General features: G+C 34.8%; 1 protein-coding gene across 1 annotated transcript in view; it reads left to right on the top strand.

Annotated features, from left to right (window-relative positions):
• The first annotated feature begins 498 nt into the window (after positions 1-498).
• The window catches only part of LOC149424849 (uncharacterized), a 658025-nt gene continuing 633760 nt past the window's right edge, over positions 499-24763 (top strand). Inside the window, exons 1-2 of the mRNA XM_089647476.1 lie at positions 499-1340; positions 2465-3598. Of these exons, the coding sequence (XP_089503602.1) occupies positions 917-1340; positions 2465-3598 (1558 nt within the window). The 5' untranslated portion in view covers positions 499-916. The remainder of the gene's footprint in view (positions 1341-2464; positions 3599-24763) is intronic.

Below are 24763 nucleotides of genomic sequence, written 5' to 3'. Positions count from 1 at the left end.
GATTTGTTTTTTGACAATAAAACAGATGATAGTTGTTTATCTATCTGATGTTGGCTTAAATGGGGAAATAACAAAATTCCTTTTTCATATAAAACAGATGCTTAACTTGTCACGTTTCGTTGAAAATATTAAGTATTACGCATTACACTGGGTTATTAATATATATTACAGCACCGGAAAGGCCTGTTTTGAGTAAAGACCATCTTAAACAGCTAGAGATAGAAAAGATCCTTTTACACGGTGGTAGGTTTGAGTTTCTTTTGGTGTGAATGTAGGGATGGATGCGAGCTACGAGCTACGAGCTACGAGCTGCGAGCGCAGGGTGGGTAGTTAGAATCACAGTACCAATGGGCGACGGATTCAGTACAGCGCCGGCCGCGCGCGCGTCACGACGCTTTCATGTCGCGGCCGCTAACTTTCACGGCACACCTTCGGGATATCTCATAAATCTCGGCCACTCGAACTTCGCGCACATTCGGCTAAATTCCCGCGCAAACTCGAATCTGTGTGAAGCGGTTCCACCTACCGCCGGTAAACTTGATTGAATTTAGGTGAAACTGTTTGCGCTGATCTCTCGCAAGATGTTTGTCAGGAATTTCAGGAAAACTATCCAACAACTTTTATCAGGCACGACGTTCAATTCGGCCAGGTTGCTTTCAAAATTTCGTCAACGTGTTTCAAAATACAAAGTGTTAACATGATTTATAAAGTCAGCTATGAGTGTTCCTGTTCATTTTGTGTTCCATGTAAAATAGTAATAAATTACCGTATTATTAATTGAGTTTAAAAGATGATTTAGAAAAGTTTGCTGATTTTGCTGTACTTTTGTATTTGGCTGAAATATTATGCGACAGATTACGTAGTTTGATAGTGAGAAAATCTGTTTAGAGTTTAAGACCAAGAGTATACTTTTAAAATGACGTTGAACAGTATAGTTTGTATGTGTTCATTTTTCATATTTGTGTTAGTTTTGTGTAATGGTTCAAACATCTTGTCAGATAAAAAAGATTTTTCAAGCAATTTGGATTTCAATGAAAGCGTGGATGAGTTTGAAAATAATCATTCAGAAGTTTTCAAAAGAGACACGGAAAGATCGGAAAATGGTAGAAAATCCTACGAGCGTGAAGTGGAAGAGGACTTTCATGAAAACCAAAGATCCTTCATGGAAGATGAGATGAGAGAAGAAGTGAGAAGTATAATGGGAGAGCCGCAAATAAGGCATGGAAGATCACGGAACCACTTCAACAGAATGTCCAGGGATAAAAAGCTCAACGGATTGAATGCTTTACACTTCATCGACCAGCAATATGTCCACGTTGATCGCTATGCGGAAGAAACAGGTAAGCTTTCTATATTAAATCTATTTTATTCAAAGTCTTTAGTATTTTACTAATTTTAATCTCTTTTTATGAAAATGACACAATTTTACTATTGCACTAATGCGTTTCGGAGGATAATGGATACAGAGATGGAGTGGACTTGTTTCCTCCAGAAAGGAAAAAAAAATTATGCTTTTTTTTATTTCAGCTGAAATATTTACAATACAAATATTTATTTTGTTTTAAAAAACTTTAAGAAATATATTTTCATTACCACCATACAATCATCACATTTAAAATACATTTTTTGCTTTAAAATAAATACTTGATATTACATAATCTTTTCAAAATATTTTTTTTAAATACAGAAGGTTAATAGAATCTGATATCGGTCTGAGGTTGTTCTTAATAAAATAACTAATGAAATATCTAGAGTATTACGTATATCAACTAATTAATGAACAGAATGAAGACATTTTTCCACATCAATAGATAATAAAACTCTGGAGTCCGCTCAGATTTGCAGCATTAAAAGTTTGATTCGTGAATATTTCAATAGGACGCGGATTAACAGTGGTTAATTAATGTTGTCACTGAAGAGTGGAGTTCAACCGCTAGCCACTAACCACTAACTACTAACTACTAGTATAACTGGTTTAAGTAGTTTTGGAACATTGTGACATGTGAACTGATAATTAAATCACAGATGACAAGCTCTTTCCGCTTCACGTCATTTAACGTCGGGGTTTGTGTCTAACCATTCATTAGGAATGATTGTAGGTAGGTACTAACTTACTCTCAACCATTCGTTAAATTATTTATTTCCATAAGTATATTTTTAACTGGTCATTTATGAATATATACTTTTAAAAAAATGCACCTACCGATAGATTAAATGCACTTACCGATATAATTTTAATTAGGTAAGCAGCTATTATAGCTCGATTCGCACTTACTCAAAATCACCGCCGTGATTTCAAGGCTATTAGTTTGTTTCCCTGAAATTTCAAGGAATATCAAATTTTAAGTATTGTAAAATTATACTGTATGCATTAACAATTAACAGCTAGGGATTTGAATGTTAGTAAAATACGAGAGAGTCGTAATTTCTGGTAAAAAAATAATTATTCTTCTTTTCCCAACAGACGCTGAGTCAAAGTTCCCTTCGCTAATCGTCAGTGGAGCAGGAGTGGGGGACCCTACACCCTCGCCACCCTACCCTTCTGCATGGCCGCCAGCCACCGCCCATCCCCCCATCACACCAGCGGCCCTTACTAAGGAAGATAAATACGACCTGGGATCCTTCTTCGGCATCACAAGCAGCCCCCAGGGAGAGGAGCCTATCCGGTCTCTCCCCACCGATCAAGACGATGCCACTCTCGCCGCAGACAATGAGCGCCTAAATGATAAATCAGTAGCGCAACACGTTGTCGTCTCCGGGAATAAAACACTTTTATCGCGAGGCAGCGGCAGTAAAGAAGCCGAGCTCACAACCTCCCCCGCTTCCTCTCCCGAGACAATGAAACGGTTGGACCATGACAGCGGCATCCAGAAAGATAAATTTGGCAATAATGTCTATGCCGAGAACAATATTTTGGAGCGCCCTCCGCCCAAAACCTCGCTCGAAAGCGTTCACTCCTTTATCAACTACAAAAACAGATCGAAAAAGAAAGACGATTTGAAGTACGAGGTTGATACGGTTCCGACTAAATCAATCGCGTTGGAGGACGAGATCGATAGCATCGTGTATCCGGAGGAGGAATCCGTCAGCGAGATTACAGAAGATGGGACCATTAAAATACAAGGCCATGCCGATATCGTCACTCGTTTTCTGCGGATTGTTGAATCACAGCACCTGCTGGGGGAGAACTGTACGGCCGGAACCGACCTCAATCTGGGCGAGGGCGTGGTGGACAGGTACGCGCAGGAGAGATTCCGCGTGGAGGCGGACGTGGCGGTCAACCGGGCCAACATGCTCACCCGCCTATGGAAATACGCCGGATCTAAGGTCATGCACTCCGAGTACTTACTGCACGCCAGCGTATTCTCCATGGTAGAGTTCGACGACGACATATTTGCAGCTGGAAATTGCTACGACCAATACCAATATAAGGACTATCAACTCTTCTGTCCGTTTGCGTACAGGCTGCCGGAAGGCCCTATCCTAGTTAAAGACTTGGCAGTGGAATACAAGTACCTGAGCAACACCTCGGAGTGGTTTTACATCGCGAGGAAAAACGCTGAAAATGTGATTCGCAACTACAACCAGTTCAGTCGCGGTAAGTTCTATGAATAATTTTCTTTGTATAAAAATCTTTTGATTGCCCAATCTAAATCTCTCTTCCGCCACAATGGAAAGTTTTCATTATACATTTATTAATTGCCCCATTTGCATACTGGTATTATCGTGATTACTCATTCCGGGAAAAATCATCCATCTTGAATAAATCTCTTAAAGCTTTAAAGATACTCATCTTCAGTGATAAGAGGACTTATTACTTTGGTCATGAACAAAGAATCTGTGAACTTCAAATGGACGAGAGAATTTTCCAAAAATAAACTGGAGTAATTGAAAAATTTGCGGACGATTTCCCACTAAGCGTATTGTAATATTTTAAACGTTTTCCTCGAGAACCTTTTAAGAAATCATATTATGTCTTCATTCACAATTTACGCGATGACCATAAGAGTACGCCAAATATAATGTGATATTATGTGAATTCAAATACTTAAAGTGAACCTCTGACGTTAATTTCATAATGATGTAATTTAATTCCCATATCAATCAATGGTTTATGAAAGTTAATGTATTTTACTTTCAGAATACTATATTTTCATAATACATAGCGATTGATTAATACAGATACAAGTATTTTTATTGCTTGTTTTAAATAAATAATAATGAATTATTTTTTGGAATAACTAAATAAGTAAATTGTAATATTTTAAATATTGGAGAAAATATTAGCGATTTTTAAACGAAAGTTTGAAACATGAAATTAGAAAAAGACACGGTCGCATTTAGGATGCTCCTGCTGCTCTACCAACTGAGCTAAATGAAGCCTATTTTCTTCGGTTATATTTAACTGTATCATACTTCGAATAAAATAAGATTATATTGGTAGCAAATTAACAAATAAATAATTAATTACTGTGCTTTGGTAACCATTTTTTACATATTTTATATCGCCCTTAAGAAATAATATTTCAGGGCTTAAATTTCTAGGGCTTAAATAGTTCCATACATATATTTTATTCAATGACTGAAGTGAATATCGGAGGAAAAAGGTTTCCTAAATCGGTGGTGATTAAGAAAATAACAGTAAAAATTTATAAAATATTTTTATTTTACTTTATAAATTTATTAAATATTTATATTTTACGGAAAACATCAATATCGAACTACATTACAAGTAAGTTAGAAATTCTTAAGGGAAGTAACCCTCATCAATTTGTTTATTTGAAAATATAATAATATTTCCATGATCATGTTATTTGTTAACCATTGTGTTGCACGGTTAATTAAATAATTGCATTATCGCATTATCCGTTAATCATTGTATTTCACGGTTGATTAAATAATTGCATTCTTATATTATTTATTAAATGTTATGTTTCGCGGTTGATTGAATAATTGCATTATCATATTATTTGCTAATCATTGTGTTTCGTGGTTGATTAAATGTTTTTAAGGGAAGTATAATATTTGTGGTGTGATTATACTCGTAGTTTTAGGGCATAAACTCAATACTTTGATGTAAAATACTGATAAAAATCATTCTATCGATTTATTTGGCTTATAATTATATACATAATGTGTAAATAAAATATTTATCAGCGTGATTTCAATATAGATGGTTCAGGTCAGTTGTATTTTTCAATATGTTTTAAGCGTTTTTCAGTAAATCTTTATGAATTTCATTTTTTTCGTGAATACATGCAAATCTTGCATATACGTGGAAATACACGCATTTCGCTAAAATTCGATGACATTACAGCAAAAAATACATATTTGATATACACAATAAATGTCGGGCTTATCCAATCGGGATTTTGCTCGGTTGAAGAAGTCTGGGACGCCCGAGGAAGACATGGCACGACCAAGTGAATCATATAAGTGAGTCGGGCTATGTCAAGAGTCAGAATAATGGAAGAATGTGTATGAGACGATGTATCAATGTGAATGAGGCAAGGAGTGTGTGCCAAGACGGAGTTGTTTGACAGTCCGTTCTCTCTGCCTACCCCTTCGTGGAAACGGAGTGATTGTTAGTTAGTTAGGTGGAGTTGTCTACTCCAGTTCAAGGGTAGGATAGTTCAATCCTCTGTCAAATATATTTTTTAAAGTTCTATAAGCCAATAAAAAATAGATTTATAATGGTGAAAAAAAACCTATTTTGCCGGTTGATTTCTTAAAAAAATATTCTACTCACTCATGGATTCAAAAAAAAGTTTTTTTTTAATTGTTATACATTCATTTTGGGAGGCGGGTATGAGAACCGCCGCCCTGGGAACCATTTATTGGATAACCAGCACCCCTGCCATAGGTCGCCCTAAGGCGGATGCGTTTTCCCACCTACTGCGTGGCGGGAAAGACTAGTTGAGAGAGATCTTTTGACTTTTAGAGCCAGATGGGAGGGATTAATTCATGTGTCCGTTACTCCTACACATGATTCCCCGGTTTTTACCCACCCCTCATCTTTTCCATTACCACTACCATTACCATTTCTTTCCCAGAATTTCCTCTCCTCCCTTTCCATAAAAAACCTTCCACACAGCATGCCCTGAGGATTTTTTTCTTTAGGGCCTTCTGTGTGGAGCTAATGTAAAATAAAAATTCAAGCATCAATACAATTTACACTCATACAATTTACAAAGCAGCCCCTGTAAGTTATTCAATTTCACTTGAACAAATAATTCACTCGATCAAATAAACCGTCGGCTATTCTAAAAACTGAGGTGTATTCTTTCCTGCATTGACACCATATCAAGAGCGTTATTAGTCACGTATCAAAAATTGGATTGGTTTCGGAATCTGTGCTAGTCGGGCTGGCAAAAAATCTGAAACATGCAGATGCTGATGCTATACGTATCAACTTATAACGGATACGTCATGGAACGGTATTGCAGTTTTCGAAAATTTCGCTGAGTATTCAGTTTTTTTTTTTTTAATATTACATTTAGAGCCAGTTGTTTCAAAGAACTTGAACACTCCAATTTAAAAAATAATATTCAAGTTTAGGACTTGAATAATAACATAAGATGAACAGAACTTTCACGGAATTTGAAGAATACACTTTCAAATCAATAAATTGTTTTGTGGATTAATTGGCCCTAACAAATACTTATTTAGCTTAGCAGGTTTTCTCATGCCCGCTATATAAAACAAAGAAGTTCCTTAAAGAAGCTTTTATGTTGATACCGCACAAAAGTCCAAACTGCCCCTACTAAGCAGAGAGAGCCAGTGAGACTTATATTGGACAGTTGGACAGTTTTTTTTTTAAATGTGAATACTGTCTAAGAGTCCCAACTGCTCCCATCCGTCTGGAGCCAGTGAGACAATGGCCTCCCTAATTGGAGTTTGTTGTGAGGCTTAAGGCAAAGCTTAATGCTAAATCACTATTTTGATTAATCTTTATAACGAATTAAATCACTATTTTGATTAATCTTTATAATGAATTGGTGTACATTATGAATTCCAAAAATATGCTTTAGATAAACTAAAAGTTTTCCTATCGTTTCGCTTGAGTAGAATACAAACAAAATAATGAATTACTCAATAAAAAATATAAATGTAAACTAATAAAAAAAATATTTTTCAATAGAAATGCATGAACGCGTAAAACTTTTTAAAAATAAATTATTATAGCTAAGATTATCTGTGACAGTTTCACTTGATTAACTTTTTTGCTTTCTTATAAAATTATTAACAAAATAAATAAAAGTTAGTTTTGTGCTTGAAATCGATTGTTTCTAGACTCCGTTTGTCAAGCGATTTTAATGCCTATTACCTGCAATATAAGGTACACCAAAAATATACACATTTTTGGCTTGTAACTTCCTCTTAAGGGTATGGAAACAGGAAGGAGATGAGGAAAAGGAAGGTGGGTAATACCTGACTATTCAGATCTGGTCATTTTAAAAAACTTTTTTTCCGACGTCTTTCACCACGTCGATATGGCCTATAGTATCTACCAGTCTTGAAAGTGCTGCAAGCATACTATTATATCTTATTTTATATGAAATAAAACTGATAAAATACAAATATTTACCAAATAATACTTACTTGCGCACGCCGAAATTCCAACCCGTGACCTCCGGATTCGTAGTCGAGAGTCTTACGCCTCCACCACTGGGGCCGTTCAAGTGTTTAGTGATCTCTTGTGTAGATATGGATGGCAAAATACCCTTTTTTTACGCATCTCCCTTCATGACTTTTTCATGCTCACAATTTTTTTCTTATTTCCGATAACGATATTTTTATTTATTTCAAGTCCCTAAAAGAATTTTTTCGTAACTAGAAACGTTTCTTCAATTTAAAAAAATATAACCTGAAGTACCCGATGTCGCCCGGGATTTTCGAAATCAAATGTTGATAAAAAATTTCTTCTTATTTTGAGTGTCAAATTTGCAAAAATCAAAATTCTGCTGTAAGATGGGGGAAAAGAGGATCGGGTAGTTTTTCAAAAGCGCGTGTAAACAGTGAACTTCTTCTTGCTTAATAAATGGCACAATAACAAAAAGTGACATATTTTTATTCATTTATACTGAGTTTTTATCTTACTTACGTGAGGACAACTCAGTTATAAAAACTCAGTTAATACACAAATAGGTACCAAAAATCTACTCAGACATAAGGTACATTAATTTTCATACATCTAAAGAAAGATTAAAATATAAGACAAATAAAATTAAAAATATATACATAAAATTGAAAAATGAAAGCTCATTCAAATGACAAATAGTATAAAAAAGTAAGAGATACAAGAAAAACAAATAGAGACGAAAGTAATACATAACATAATCAGCGCAATATATTTTTTAACAAAAACAGAACATTTTTTTGAATCCGTATAATCCGTATCGACGAAAGTGTCTGGTTCAGCACACTACGTCTTATTACATAGTCAATTCATATGGGTCAGAAAGCTAAAATGGGTAATATTATTTTGGAACGTATTCAGGTGTAACATGCTATGGCGTCTTAAACAATGTGAATTGCCAACATTTTTTTCAATATTGCTAAGAAATAATACAGTATCAAGATAGCCGTATATTATTTTGTATAACATATTAGATCAGTCAGTTGCCTTCTAATTTGCATTAAGCTTGAAGTACTCAAAACCTATGATCTAAGATGGTAATGTAGAACACATTTGGTGTTTTTCATTTTTCAGCATTTCTTATAACCGATTCTACAATGTTTCAAATTGTGATTTGATTCAAATTGTGCTTTCATATTCATTTCATATGAGTTTACTTCTATTCAAGGCACTTTAAAGGGTTGAAATTGATTTAGGGTCTCTGAATGGTTTACATATTCTGTGAATAAATCCCATCGTTTTAAGTGATTTGCACATCAAATGTGAATTTAGAATCAAGAGTGATTCCTAGATCTCTGTTTAGGCGAGCATTATATTGAAAGCAGGTTTGTATCGAACCAGTGTTTTCGGTTTTGCATGTCATTATTTGCATTTTCCTTTACAATACTCCAGTTTTTAAGGTCTAGCGTTAAAAATTTCATCATTATTGGATAAAATTGTAGGTTTTAAATAAAAACCAAATCACACCACACACTACTCATAAACATATAATACCAAAATTACAATAGATAACTTAAAGAAACTTCAATTCAGAAACCTCATTGAAATGTTAAATCATTGGTAAAGATAGCATCACAACTTATAATATAGTACTCGTGCAACAGTCCTTGTAAAACTATATAATCTGGATTCGGGTCCCAGTTACGACAATTATTTTTTTATTGTCCGTGTCTGGCTGTAATTCCAATGTGAATGGTAGCAGAAGTTGGGGACGGGCGAGGAAGACATGTCACGATCAAGCGAATCAAATACTTGTGTCGGCCCATGTCAAGTGTCAAAATAATAGAAGAGTATGTAGGAGATGATGTGTGAATGTGAATGAGGCAAGGAGTGTGTGCCGAGAAAGAGTTGTTTGGCGGTCCTTCCTCTCTGCCTACCCCTGCGGGGAAACGGCGTAATGGTTAGTTATTTAGTTAGTTATTTACTCTTAGTGTTTGTCGGTTAATTATTTTTATTGAGAGTTTGTTGATTGACTCCGTCAATGATAAAAAATGTTTCTACATATATTTTTTGTACATTAGCGTTCGCATTATTCAAATCCGTTGATGTCATCCTTTTGCTCGTCGTTCATTAACGGATACGCTTTTCTAAATGGATTGATTTATTTTTTGATGATAGCATAAATCAATTAGACAGCTGGGTACCTTCTACGATCAAACACATTTCTAGTTAGTTAAATTGGCTCTTATTGGACTCATGCAATCACAATGGTGTCCTGTTAAACATTAAAATTAACTCTGCCACAAAATATTTCATTTGTAAAGCTTAAAATGGGTGCTAACTATATAATTGGCGATTTTATTTACAAATAGATGAATTGTTCCCGTTTTGCTCGGGGTTATGATCGCTTTGGAGTAAAGTTTGGAGGTTGTGAATTCTAGTGTACCTCCCTGTTTTCTGTTTCACTTGATCGTGCCACGTCTTCCTTGGACGTGCTCCACTTCCACAATTCACTACTGTATACTTCATTGATACTTATAAACTACAATATATCGACTTATATACTCTTCTTCGGGCGTCCCCGATCTTTTTTAACATTAACTTTTTTTACTATCGGCTTGCACTCACAAAAATGGTTGTGTGCTAAAAATATTACCAGTCTAACCGTACGTCAGGTCAGGTTAACCTTCAGCGGTGAAGGATACTAACAAAAAATATCAATTTTTAAGCTTTTGCCGGCCTGCTTTCGCATCGGTATGCGAAATCTAAAGTGAGGTCATCTCGCCAAAGAGTTTTCCGCATTGGCGAGCGCCATTCACGTTTCGGAGTAATTACAATAGTACTCGTATAGTCAGCACCTATGCTATGTCCGTATAGATAATTGATGTTTCCGGGTGACGTTTCTCGATGAACGATATGAAATTTGCTCGCACCATGTGATTTATAACATCTGATACAAAGAGAGAAAATTCGATTTAAATTCATTCATAACTTTCCGCAACTAAAGTCTTTCGTTTGCTGGGCCGTATTTCCTCTTCAATTTTCAATAGGAGGCAGTACTAGAGTTTAGATAGAAAGTCGGCGTAACAAATCCGTGAGTGTTTCAAGGAAATAATGCCGTACTGCCTCCTATTGAACACGGAAGAGGAAATATGCTGTGAGGGCGCACTTAGTGCTTGCGTGATGCATTTTAATATTTTGGGTCCAATAACTTAAGTTGAACATAATTGAAATATCAAATATCCAGTAATAATTTATTTAAGAATATGTAATTAATTGGTGTTTTGCGGCGTAAAGTATTTAATGTGCTAAATTTATGTACGATTTTCGTCAGTATATGCGTCTTGTTCGTGTGCTAGTGTGCATATTTTATTAAGATATAAGTTTATTGGTTTATTAGAAACATCTTTATTAGTAGGGTTTACACATATGCACCTGTCGCACTAGAGATATGTCGAGACAAGATTCTATACAAATATTTTTTTAAACATTAGGTACCTACATTTAAGGTAAATTTTCATTTCAATTATGTACATTTATTTGATGAGTTGGAAGCAAAAATTTGGTAATAATAATGGCATTAGAGGACTTTGAATTTAGATTTGTGTGATAAACCAACTTAAAATTGTCCAGTATCCCTTCCACAAAAAGTCCCCGACCGTTACTGATACATTATATATCCTTTTCATAATATATGCCCCTGTTATAACTATTCGTCGCCGGCATTCTTCTTTTTATCAAAATTTAAACTAGGCCACGTCGGGACCTGCATCGAAAAATCCCAAACCATAGTCCCTCCCCCAACCCGCTTTGTAACTACTTTGTCCAATCAGGTTTTGATAAAGTCCTCTTGCCTTACAAAATAATGTCAGAGCTCGTATGAGGTAGCTAAGTGGAATATTTTTTTCGCTAATCTAGGAGTATGTTTGAACTTGACCATTGACTATTTCTGATAATGATAACACTATTTCGCGTTTCAAAATACACAACATATGTTTTAATTGTCTGGGTTGATATTCGTTTAAAAAAAAAGTTTAATTGCCAACAATTGATATCCAGGTTCATGGTGAAAACCATATTGCTCCACTAAAATATATTTTTTTAACTTATTATCTGGTTCCGACGTGATTATTATGGTTAAAATTATGTTTTTAAAACATTTCTCTTCAACAAGGACTGGAGTAGAAACAAAAAAGTTTATTCCAGCTCACTTATTATTGTTTGTAACAAAAGAGCATACCAAATCAAAAAATCCGTGTTATCCACACTTAAAACAAGTTTTCTTTTAATTTGTAAATCAATATTCTCTGTACATTTATCGAAAAAATATTTTCCTCGTCAAATGTGAAAAAGCGTTCAAAAATCGTTCACGTAGGAAAAAGTTGGTAAATGCTTTCTAAATGAAGACATTAAAAACGAATTATTCGGTTATGGAGAAGGAAAGACTTTAACAGCTCCAATATTATGATAACACACATTTGCATCAAACGAACGTTAAGATTGTTCTTAAAGATTCTTGTTTTAAATGCTTCAAAATCTTTTTTCCGCGGAAGTTTTCAATTTCAGCCTTAAGAAGGCTATTAACATTTCCCTCTCTTGCTCCCGGCATTAGATTCAGATTAACAGGCGAGATATCCCGATCAGATATGTGAATGTTCCCATTAATCCAATCAAACCGGCGGTTCTGTTAACTACAAGGGGAAAAGTGTATTCCGAACACTGCCGGCTGGCAGTACATAAGCGGGAGTGCTATTAAACGCCATCTGTGAAGCATAATTAATAGGACCATCCAACCACACTGCTCTCAAAGTCCTGAAACAATAGCCATAGCTTCCCGATGTTGTACTCAATAATAGGTTATGCAGTTTTATTTTCATCGCCGCCTAGAAAACTGTTTAATGCGAGTAAATAATAATTTTTTGGAGAAATTTTTCCGTTTTTCATTTCGAAATAAACATAACTGCACCGTGCAAATACTGTATTTAAATTAAAATAACAAAATTCTCTACCTGTACCAAGTCACACATAGGCCGTTTTTTACAAAACTCATTACAAGTCGTAGATTTAATTATCAATTATCTGTGCGTGTCATTTAGTAAAATGGTAACGATCCACAAGCTTTTTTCCAAATGGTTTTGGTATAACTGTTCTAGCGGTCATACAAAGATATATTTCTTGGACCACCAGCAAGTACCATATTCATATGTTTTACGATAGTGAAAGCGGTCATCGAAAGGAGTAGCAAAAGGTTAAGGTCGGGCCCTTGAGGGATACCAAAGTTTGTGTGGAAGGACATCGAGTAAAATAAACCATACGTCTATGGATTTCTATTTGAAAAGCAACAAACGATTCGGTTTTGTATTTTTTTAAGAATTTTTCAAAATTGCGTTACAAAACGTTACCATACATTGGCTCTTACCATTAAAAGCTAGAAATGCGATTCGCATTCAAACCATCAGATTTGATCTAAATCAGCTACCCCTTAAACTACTGCTGCTGATCTACTAAGGATTTCACTATATTGTTCATATAATCTGTAAACATCCTTGAGGGACACAAAAGGTTGCAAATTTATATAGCTGAGGTGTTAAAAAAGACTCAGAACAACCCTTTATTAAGAAAGGTGAAAGAAAATCTGGCCCAAATAAAATATTTACCAACCTAATCTTTTTCAACATCAAGTCATCTGAAGTGTTTTTAGCAAACGTTAATTTATAATGCTTTCATGTTTTACCAAAATGCCAAAATATTACTGCCCTTTATAATAATACGACAAACATATTATTCAGATATTTGGAATGTAGAATATAAAATTTAGATTTAGCTATTATTTATATATTTTTTTATTTCATTATCAGTATTTTTACTCACATTTTGATTTACACTCAAATCACACGACTGTTCAATATTTTTCTGTTGTAACATTTTTATTAAATCCACTCATAAGAATCGGCATGAAGATTTTTTGTTAAAAGTACAATTTAAGAATTTCGAAAAAAATTGAACATATATTGAAGTTTCTTCTCAATTCAAACGTGTTGTTTTTTGATGTCAAATGGACCAAGTAAAAAGTAAATTTGCTTCTATGTAATTATTTAAGTTTCAATTATAAAAGTTTTCCTGCAGTCTGGGCAGGGCGAGAGAATCTAATTGGTTGAACTTTCGTCCTCCACTTAAAACAGTTACCTAATGGTAACCTGCCAACTTGGATGTTTTCTAGCACTGTACTTCCTCGCTTAACTTTTGTTTACTGCTGGGATGAGACTTTTCGGCGAACTCGGCTATCCTGAAACTGATTAATTAAAAATACTTAGAAGAATATGTTTTTATCGTAAAACAATTTGTTCAAAAAAATACGTACCATTTAAGTGCAGTTCGGAGAAACAGAAAAATTATTATTGATTATAAAAGGCAAGATCATAAATTGTTTTATTATTCAAGGTAAAACCTGGACTCTTATATGTTATGAGTCTTTCAAAATTTTCGAATACAACCTTACATTGTTTTTTTTTTTAATATTTACGACTCGCCTAAAATGAGAGAACCTCGCTAGAGAAACGAAACCAGTGGGACTATGGCATCCCCCAGTAGGGGTATTTTGTGGAGTTAAAGAGATTGGGGATAGAAGGAGAAGCGTAGGAGGAAGGTTGTAAAATATCTGGCTTCTCAGATATTTCTTTTGTATGTGAATACCGCACAAAAGTCCCAACTGCTCTCAACCGTCTGGAGCCCATGAGACTATGGCATCTCCAACTGGGGAATGTTGCGAAGCTGAAGGTAGTGGGAAAGTGGAAGATAGGATAATACCTGGCTATTAAAATCTTGTCTCCAAACACGGCGAAAGCCATTTCAAGCAACGTTTCAACTCTAAATGGTGGTCTTACTAGGTCGATACTGAGGGTATCTTTCACTTTGGAACGTGCCGCAAGTATATTTTTTACTTTTTAAATGCATAACTTGTCAAATAACACAAATTCATCATATAAGATTTACCCGCGACCTAGGAGGCTTACTTATTTATTGTTTTAGTACTGTGATTTCTCGTACTTATTCAAATAATGGTCATAATTGAATAATTTGAATAGCACTGTTTTTTTTTTAAATTTGCGACTTCCACCGGCTGGAAATCGAGCCCGAGCTGCCCGCGAGGTAGGTGAGTATTCTACCACTGAACCACCGATGCTACGAAATGATTGGTCGAAGAGAGAGTATTGCTGTTGCAAAATTTTTTGTGCCGAGAGCCGATTTAATTTGTTCAGAGCTTATGTCAACTTTGGGGATATTTTGTAGAAAAATGTGGAATAACAAAGAAGATTTAACTAAATATGCACAGCCAATCATTTGCAAATCTTTGCAGCATTTTTTCTTATTTATACGCATCTATATATCATATACATTCCAAATAATTATGTACTATCAGCATTGAACAAACATACACATATTTTTTAAACACCTTGCTTTTATAGATTATTTTGCAGATTTAATGCCATCGCAGTGAATAATATGATATTTACAAGTATGGAGCACTGAAGTAAGTAATACTTTTATTAACTTTCAAACTCTTCATAAAATAAGCACTTTAATCAGAATCTAAGAATTCTTTTATCTGTTCATAACGAGTAATTGCATATCATATTAAAAATCTTCTAGGAATCGAAATCAATGTTAATCGTTTGAATCCATTTGCAAAATTATCTCTGAAATGATGTATTTTCTTGACTTACTAATAAGAGAATTTATTCCAAAAATGATACATCTTCTTAGAAAATCATTTATATTTTGAACGGATATTGTTTCCGCCTAAAAGCCTTATTGAGTAGAACTAAGTCTATTCTCACCAATTTCCCACATTTAAACGCCAAGAACTTGCGGGAAAATTAATATATATCACCATTTTCAAATTAAGTCAAGTGTAAACACGGATTTATTGGAGAAATTATGACGGTTATAATAATTTATCGTAAAATCTTAAATCCGTTCAAACCATGTTTAATTCGTATCTATCAAATTTTCTGTTACATTTTTAAATGCTTCGGTTCTTTACTAAAATATTTTTAAAATCGTAGTGAGAAATTACAAAATTCTTTAATGTGATTAGAATTAAAATTGTTTTTAACGCACAATATTCATTGTTAAAGGGTTGTAGAGATCGACAAGATTTATCTAGAACGACTTGCCAATACAAAATGCATCGTAACGGCAACACTCCAGACGCAATGCGAAGCGATCAGCGTTCCTAAGTCAACACGTTGCGAGTTGGACTAGTACATTACGCGCTTTCGCTAGAAAGTTCTAGCCAACTGCCTAAGCGTACTTCAGCACTATTGAACTATCCATAAGAGTCTCGCTGAAGCGAGTGATCCGTAGTTTACCAGCGGTCTCACGTACTTACCACCGCCACCGGCTGGGCTATATAAATAGGCACGACGCAGCGAGCAGTCAGTCAGTCATAAGTCAGCCAACGATCTGCAAGTCTCGCGAGTAACAAACTGTGCGTCTCGCGCCCTGCGCAGCATGATACACCCGGCTTTGCACGGTTCATTCATGGACTCCATCGGGATCATCACATCACCCTGGTTCCAGCACATCTGACCAGAGCTAAATTCACGCACCTAGACCCCGCGGCATTCTCGCCGGTCTATGAAATACCAATAAATCTTATAAAAGAAACTAAGAGAAGGGAATTTATTTATGACCAAATAGTGAGTTATATTATATAAAAAATACTTTTTTTTTTCTTATTATTTCTGGCTTTCACCCTTCAAGGGTGTTCTTGGCCATCATTTAAAATTATTGAGAAATGAAAGGTGAATTTAAATATTAATTTTATTTAAATTGGCAAATTTCAAAATTATAATGAAAATTGGAGTCGAGTTCAGACTTAGAAGAGATGAGATGTTAAATGGAGGGGAGGCAATTTTAGATAAGGCTTGATAGAAGAGAGGATATTTGTTTAGAGAGGGACAACCAAAAAATATGTGATCTAAAGTTCCCACTTCTAGACCACAGAATGTACAATCTGGGGAGTCAACAACGTGAATTTTAAAAAGATGGGAAGGAACGGAACAATGTCCGATCCTCATTCGAATGAGTGAAGAAATTTCTCTTTTGGAAAAATGAGGGAATTGCTGAAACCACGGTTTTGATGGAATAGTCCTTTGTATTGAGGCTCCCTTGGATTGACTAGCAATGTGCCAATACTCCGACCAAACATTGCGGGATCTATCTTTGATGATGGAAAAAATTTCAGATAGGGGAATGTGGTTTACGAGGGTAACAACAGGGTTGGACGCTCCTTGTTTTGCCAAGGCATCCGCAATATCATTACCCATGATACCAACATGTCCAGGAATCCAAATCAGAGTTACAGTTTTACCAGAGCTTTGAATGGAGGCTATCATCTCTCGAATAAGGCATACAAAGTGATCATCAGGATGAAGAAGAGGACTGGATTTAAGTTTTTGGAGGGAACTGAGAGAGTCAGAGAGAACGAGGGAATGTTCAAAATTATTTTTGATTATATATTTGAGAGATTCTATTATTGCAATGCACTCGGCTGAAAATATTGAAAATTGATTTGAAATTGAATGAAATATTCTGTAATTAGAATTATTGTGGTAAACGTTAATACCTATACCACAGTTAGGAGAGTCGGGAGATTTGGATCCATCAGTAAATAAAAGAGAAAAGTTGGGCCATTTAGATGAAATAATGTCATTGAACATATTATTGACAGTTCGGGCCGGGAAATTGAAATAACTTTTAAGGATTCCGATCCCTTCTATTATTGTTGGGGATAGGGTGACGTGACTATATTTTAATTTGTATAAGGGAAGTAGATCATTTCGGATAATGTGAAGCTCTGAGAGAGACTTAAAATTTTTACAGATGTCAGGAAGAGGTTTAGTTGAAGCTCTGATTGTAGATGAATGGGTTGAGTCAATGAACAACGAGACGCTGGGGATAACCTGATGACATTTAGAATTTAAACATTTTAGAACAAATTTGTCAGCAAATAGTTGACGCCTTAAATAAAGAGGAGGATCAGAACATTCTACTTGAAGGGAATTGATGGGTGACGATTGCATCGCTCCAGTTATAATTCGCAAAGATTTATATTGAATTTTGTCTAATTTATCAAGTACATTTTTTGAGGCAGTACTAAAAAGTGGGCAGGCATAGTCAAGATGGCTTCGAATAAGTGCGTTGTAAAGCAACTTAATGCAAGTAGGGTGAGCACCCCACCAAACGCCAGATAATGATCTGATGATATTTAAATTTTTTTCGCATTTAGTAACTAAATTATTAATATGGGAAGACCATTTAAGTTTCCTATCAAATGTAACTCCCAAAAATTTTACTTCAGAAGCGTTGGGGATTGGAGAATTTTTAAATAAAATTTGAACGGGGGGGTTTTTATGACGATTTGAGAAGGTGACACACTGAGTCTTTTGGATTGAAAGTTCAAAACCATTTAACGTGAGCCATGTGCAAAGGGCATTCATGGCTTCGTTAAGATATTTGACGGCGAGAGGGATGATTTTGGATGATAAGAAGAAAGCTATGTCATCTGCGAACTCAATAACTTTTACTTGTGGGGGAATAGCGACATGCATATCATATGTGTATATATTATACAGTAAGGGGGACAATACATCACCTTGTGGTAAACCCTTCCAAATAGACCTACTTTGAGGAAAAATATCTGGAAGTTCAATGAAAATTTTTCTATCTAGAAATAGATTAATAATAGATTGGACAAACATGGGGGGAAGGCCAAGGCCTAGAAGTTTTTTTTTTCAAGATTGGGATGGAAAAATTGTCAAAGTCGCCTTCTATATCTATAAAGACGGCAAGACAAACTTCCTGTTTAGAAATTGATAAATTAATATCAGTACTGATGATGGCAAGGTTATCTTGAGTGGATTTTTTTTTCCCAAATCCAAATTGAGATGGAGAGAGAAGTTGTTTACTCTCGACAAAAAATTCTAATCGGTTTTTAATTAATTTTTCATAAAGTTTACTGAGGGTGGATGAAAGAGCGATTGGCCTGTAGTTGGATCCAGAATTTGGTGATTTGTTTGTTTTTAAAATAGGGATGATTATTTGACAATTCCAGTCATCAGGCATTATACCAGTCTGGAAGATTTTATTTAAGATGCTTAAGAAGTGGTTTAGAACATTATCATTACTATTTTTGATTATGCTGTAAGGTATACCATCTCTGCCTGGAGTTGAGTCCTTGACTGTTGATAAACAATTTTTTAGCTCAATTAAGGTGAATGGAGAGTCTAGCCAATTATTAGACATAGGAGTATTATAGATGGGCGTTATTTCATCTAAGTTAGGTACAGAAGGGGGGGCAATTTTGTCCAAAAATTCATCGATCCATTTAGAATGAGACGCTCGAGGAGATGGTGAACTGGAGGAGGATCTAAATCTTCGGATCATAGACCAAACTTCCGAAATTGGAGTGTTCGGAGATACTGAACTGCAGAAGTTGTACCACCCGGATCTTTTTTTTGACCTCAATACCCTTTTGGCATTGGATTCAGCGTTTTTGTATATAAGATAGTTCTCCATAGTCATATTGTAACGATAGGAAAGAGATTTAGCTTTCCGAATTCTTACTACTTTGGAACATTCCTCATCCCACCAGGGAGTTGGAGGGAGTTTTTTGAGAGATTTAATTATAGGGGGAGGATTTGATTTATTTATTGCAGTTATGAGCATTGATTTGAAGTTATTATAATCATCTTTGACGGAAAATATATCGGTGGCGGGTGAATTTAATGGGAACTTGTCCATATGAGAGTTAAATTCATCCCATTTGGTGTGTTTCGTTTTAATTTTTGTCGAAATATGAGACTTGTCTGATTGGAAAGAAGTTTGATAAGTAATGGTGATTGGGAAATGATCACTGGAGCAAGGGTCGGGGGACACCACCCACGAGGAGAGAGAAGCCAGACTAGTAGAACATATCGATAGATCCACTGCACTGGGGTTTGTGCTGGGGTGTGAGATCCTAGTAGGAGATCCGTCATTCAAAAGGAAAAGGTTGGATTGATCTAGGAAATCCATCACACTTTGACCATCTCGGTCGGAGAAAGCAGAACCCCAGACGGGAGAATGGGCATTAAAATCGCCTAATATAAAGAAAGGAGGGCTTAGTTGACTTACAATTTGCAACCAAGTTTGTTTATTGAAGTGGGCTGTTGGGGGAAGATAGACTGAAATAAAGGATGTGTCCTTTATTTTAGCTGCAACCATTTGGAAGTCAGCATTGGGGGGTTTGATATTATTTATTGGGGAAAATGATATGGATTTTTTAATAAAAAGGGCAGCACCGCCGCCCGAACCTTCCGGGCGGTCGTCGCGGAGACAGGAATACCCTCCCACATTAAAGTGGGTGGATGGAGTAAACCAAGTCTCCGAGATAGCAGCCAAAGAAATAATGTTGGAATTTAATAGGTTAAGGAGATCAGATTTGTTAGAAATAGCACTTCGGCTATTCCACTGAAGTATTCTGACATCCTGAAGAGTCATTTTGAATAAATGATTTTAATGTGGAAATAATAGTAGCAGCGTTGGACGGTAGATTAGTTTGAGAAGAAATAAGGTCAATTAGAAGCATAATAAGAGTTTGGATAAATGAAGAATTGTCTTGGGAGAGTTTTTCAAAAAGTTTAAGAGAGTTCATTGAGGACGGATTATAATTATTTGCACACCCATTTGTGGCATTTGAAAGAGGTGAACCATTGGGATTTAAGAGCAGTGAGTTGTGTTGTTGCTGATCGTACCCAGGAGCCGGTTTAGAAATAGCGTTTTTGTATGTGAATTTAGTTGAACGAGAAGAAGTTGTTGTAGTGGAGGGAAGAGGGTTGGATGAGGAGTTGCTGGATAAAGCCTCAGCAAATGATTTTTTGACAGGCGGGAATAGTTTAGAAGCCTGCAGAAAAGACAAGTTCTGAGAGGCCATAGAAATTTTAATATTTTTTTGGCGAGATTGTTCTGGGCAAGATGTGTTGATAGCTGTATGTGAGCCTGAGCAGTTAAAACATTTAGGTGAGGAGGAAGAAGGACATTGGTGAGCTCCGTGGTTTTCTCCACATTTAAAACATCTGGGTTGAGATCTGCATGCAGCTTTGGTATGACCAAAACGGCAGCAATTGAAACATTGAGTGGTGGGATAAGTATAAATTTCAACTGGTAATGAGTTGAAGAATAAATATATATGGGAGGGAAGAGATTGACCTTCAAAGGTGATAACGACAGATTGGGAGGGCTTCCAAGAAATTATACCCTCAGAGGAGTGCTTGTAATTTAGCCTCCTGGCTTTTATGGGATTGCCAATGTGTTGGGGGGTTGAAAGTGAAGACAGAATTTCTTCGATAGACAGATCGGTCGAGATACCTCTGACCAAGCCCATGCGAGTGACATTGAAAGTAGGGATATATGCCTTAAACTTTGAATTAGATGAAATGAAGATATTTTTGATGAAACTGTTGCCAGCTGACCCTGAGAGGAATTCGACGGAGATTCGGAAGCGACCCTCGGCTTTTACACCTCCAGGCTTGATTGAAAGATTCTTGCTATTTGATAGGAATTTGCCAAATTCAAGAGGGTGGATGGTTTTTCCTTGCTCAGTTTTATGGGCGTATACTATGAATGGGCCACGGGAATGAGGAGAATAAAAGTTTGTTGGGGGAAGTTGAGAAAGTGCTGGTGGGGACTGTGAAGTCGAAGGCGAGTCAAGTTTTATTGGGGAAGAAGGAGTAAATTTCCTTTTTTTGGTAGAAGTCAAAATGACAAAATCACTGTCAGAAATTTCTACATTTTCCCCGTCTGGGGGGTCCGGAGAGGGATCTGGGGGCTTTGTAGGGGGTCCAGGAGGGAAATCTTCCTCCATTATTCACAACAGTAAAAAACTACAATAATAGTATGAAAAATGACAGAAGTAAAAAAGTGTATAAATATCTGGAAATCAGCAGCGAAAAGTGACTCCTGGAAGATCAGAAGGGAGAAGAAACCTCAAGGCACAACACACTACACTTTTTTTTTGGCCAGAAAACAAAATAGAATGGAAAAAAATTAATTTTAGATAGAGCAAAACAAAACAACTGATGACAGCCAAATGTTATTGTTGCAATCATAAAAAATACTTAATATTTTCAAAAAATATAATAAGTTTGACGTAATAAATTTAAGGAAACTATGTTTCTTTTACCATTTTTAGTCTTTGCTGAATGTGTGTATAGTTTATTATGTTGTCCTGTGTTTTTATAAATGTTTTTATAAATGGGGTGTTCTTGTGTATAAATCCATTTTGGGTTTTTTAGATTAATAAGCATATGTTATATTCGTACAGTTTACCGATTTTCAGTAATTTCGTTTCTTGGTGTACTTTTTGGTGGGGCTATCTGGGTTTTAATTTAAAAAAAATATTCTGTATTATTTGTGGGTCTTTTAAATATGTAATGTTTGTGTTTCAATTTTACAATTATATAATTTAGTAGGCCTTTTTATAGACAATTTTTTTGTACCGTAAATCGATACTACATGGTAATTTATTTAACAGGTTTTTTATGAAAAATATCAGAATAGGTGAAAAATCAATTGATATAAATTTTGCTAGTATAAAAACTTACAAATAAGACAGTGGTTAAATAAATTATACTTCTAACGAAAGAAGCTTCCAATTTGATGTTGAAAGGGTGATAAGGAATAAATTAACGGGATTCACTCATAGTGATAAGTATTGTGGTTGAGGGTAGCAAGTAAAACTATTAACTTTCTTACAAACGAATCACGAAATAAATTTACATCTGAACTGAACAGCGCATTCGAAGTGAAATAACACAAAACTGCGCTATATAAATCTAATGTTTATTATTAACAACCCTGGATAGGTGTTAATTCATATTTCTACAATACTTGGGACGGGTTGTTTCACAGTATTTGAACAATTCGTCAAATTTCAAAGTTCAAATTCAAGTTCTGTAAAATTTCTATTAAATATCTCTTATTATTTCATAATAGGCCCGTTGTTCAAAGTGATTGAATAATAATAGAATTAATCAATTTTACTAATAAATTAGGTTCTAAGCTCCCAAAACTTTGATTTTTTCACAAAAACTATTACTATTTAGAAGAAATTGTTAAAAGATAAACCTGAACCTTGAAAACCTGGAAAATTTTGGTATTTATAGGCCAGAATTCAGTTTTAAGTAAACTTACACCGCGAGGGCTAGAGCGGATTCCTATAAAGCCGCGACCATTCGTAGCGAGTATTGAGCTAATTCAAATTTACCGGGATGCATTACTTTGGAGTGCATTTTACCGCTCTTACATTATCATACATCATAGTTTTCAACAAACGAATATTCACGAGCCGTAAATGACTTATTAATCGCACCGAAGAGATAATATTCATTCTACTACGAGATAATATTATTCGAAGATAATCTTGTTGAAAATTACGGAATGTGACTTGACTTAATTGATTCGAAAATTATTTCAAATACATTTCAAATCTATAAGTTGCATATAAAGAAGAGTGTCCTGTTGATTGAGCTGGGTAGCAAAGTGGTATTTCATCTTCTATCTACTATGTATTTACAAAAAGCAGATTGTCTGTTTAGGGCTCTGTGGCTTTATGGTGGACGTGCGGCGTGGATTTGATTTGTACACAAATATACAGTTTTATTTTGAGGTTAGTGAAAAATTTCTTGAAAAACACTTAACTTTCAAACAAAGAAAAAGTTCACTTGCTACATGAGATTTTGAAAAACTACCCACTTCCTACCCCCTAAAGCAGTATTTTGATTATTTTTAGTGAAATTTTGCACCAATTCATTGACGTTCAACAGAAGAAGACATTTAATTGTTTAATTATTTATTTATTTATTTATTTATTGACGCCCTATTGGGCTTTTAAGTACATAAAAATTACAAATTTCATTTTTAGCAACAGTATAAAACAAACAATAGAAAATCGAAATAAAATTTAATGATTTCTCATACATTATATACATTTAAAAAGTGGTGGACTAATTTGGCTTTAAATGTATTGAAGTTTAAATTAAATATGTCAGCGACATCACTTAGTTCATTGCCCAACCTATGTATTCTTTCTAACACAGAATTCGTAGCGAAGTTATTGTTGTAGAATAAAATATTCCGTCTAGTATATTTTGGAGGTATATGTAAAGATAGCAAGTTTATAGTGTCAGGGCAGTCTAACCTTGAATGAACAATTTTATATAATAAAAGAAGATCAAATATTTTTTGCCTTTCAGATAATTTCGATAAGTTAAGTTTACTGCGTAAATTGACATAATTGATTTCAATAATAGGAATACCAATTTTGAAATTAATAAAACGTAAAAATTTATTTTGAATTTTTTTCAATTTGTAAACAATGAGAGTTGAAATGAGGACACCAAATGGTTGCATTGTATTCAACCTGACTGTTAACCAGAGACGTGTATAGTAATTTTATAGTTTTTATGTTATCAAAGTCTTTAGCGATTCTGAGAATAAATCCAAGCATTTGTAATCCCTTACTGGTAATGCTATTAATGTGATTCAAGAAGCGTAATTTGGAGTCAAAGATAACTCCAAGGTCATTGAATTCAAAAACTCTTTTTAGATTGGCATTGTTAATTGAGTAGTTGAATTATGATTTAATAATAATAGTATTTGAAAATATATTATACATAGGTAAATTGTGCGGACTTAAAAGATTATTTTGTAATTTTTTTTTAACATGCAAACTATCAGTTCCAGTTTTGAAAACGAGACACTCATACATACAAGGAGATAACGTTGACAAATTTATTATTTTTAGACTAAGAGAAAATCCAAAAAATAAAAGATGGAGCAAAAATTGATTACGTAATAAATATATGTGTTCAAGAAGGAAATTGGATTAATTTCAATTGATCGAGCACACAAGACTCGCCCATATTTAACACACTTCTATTGGTGTATCTTTTCAACGATGCTGTGGTTACCACAGTAGATCTTTCTTTATTTTTTTAAGTAATATTTTTGTAACCTTATTTTTCAGATAAAAGAAAATAAATATTGAAAGGGTCACATGCCTGTATTGGTCTCCAATTAAAAATGTATTCAAATACTCATAAAAGGTAATATAAAACTTCATGACTAGCGCGACTAAAA

Source organism: Hesperophylax consimilis, chromosome 3 (assembly GCF_061612785.1).
Source record: "Hesperophylax consimilis isolate HC1 chromosome 3, BYU_Hcon_1.0, whole genome shotgun sequence".
Classification (NCBI taxonomy): domain Eukaryota; kingdom Metazoa; phylum Arthropoda; class Insecta; order Trichoptera; family Limnephilidae; genus Hesperophylax; species Hesperophylax consimilis.
Note: the sequence above shows the minus strand (reverse complement) of the source record. Positions and strands in the feature narration are given on the sequence as shown.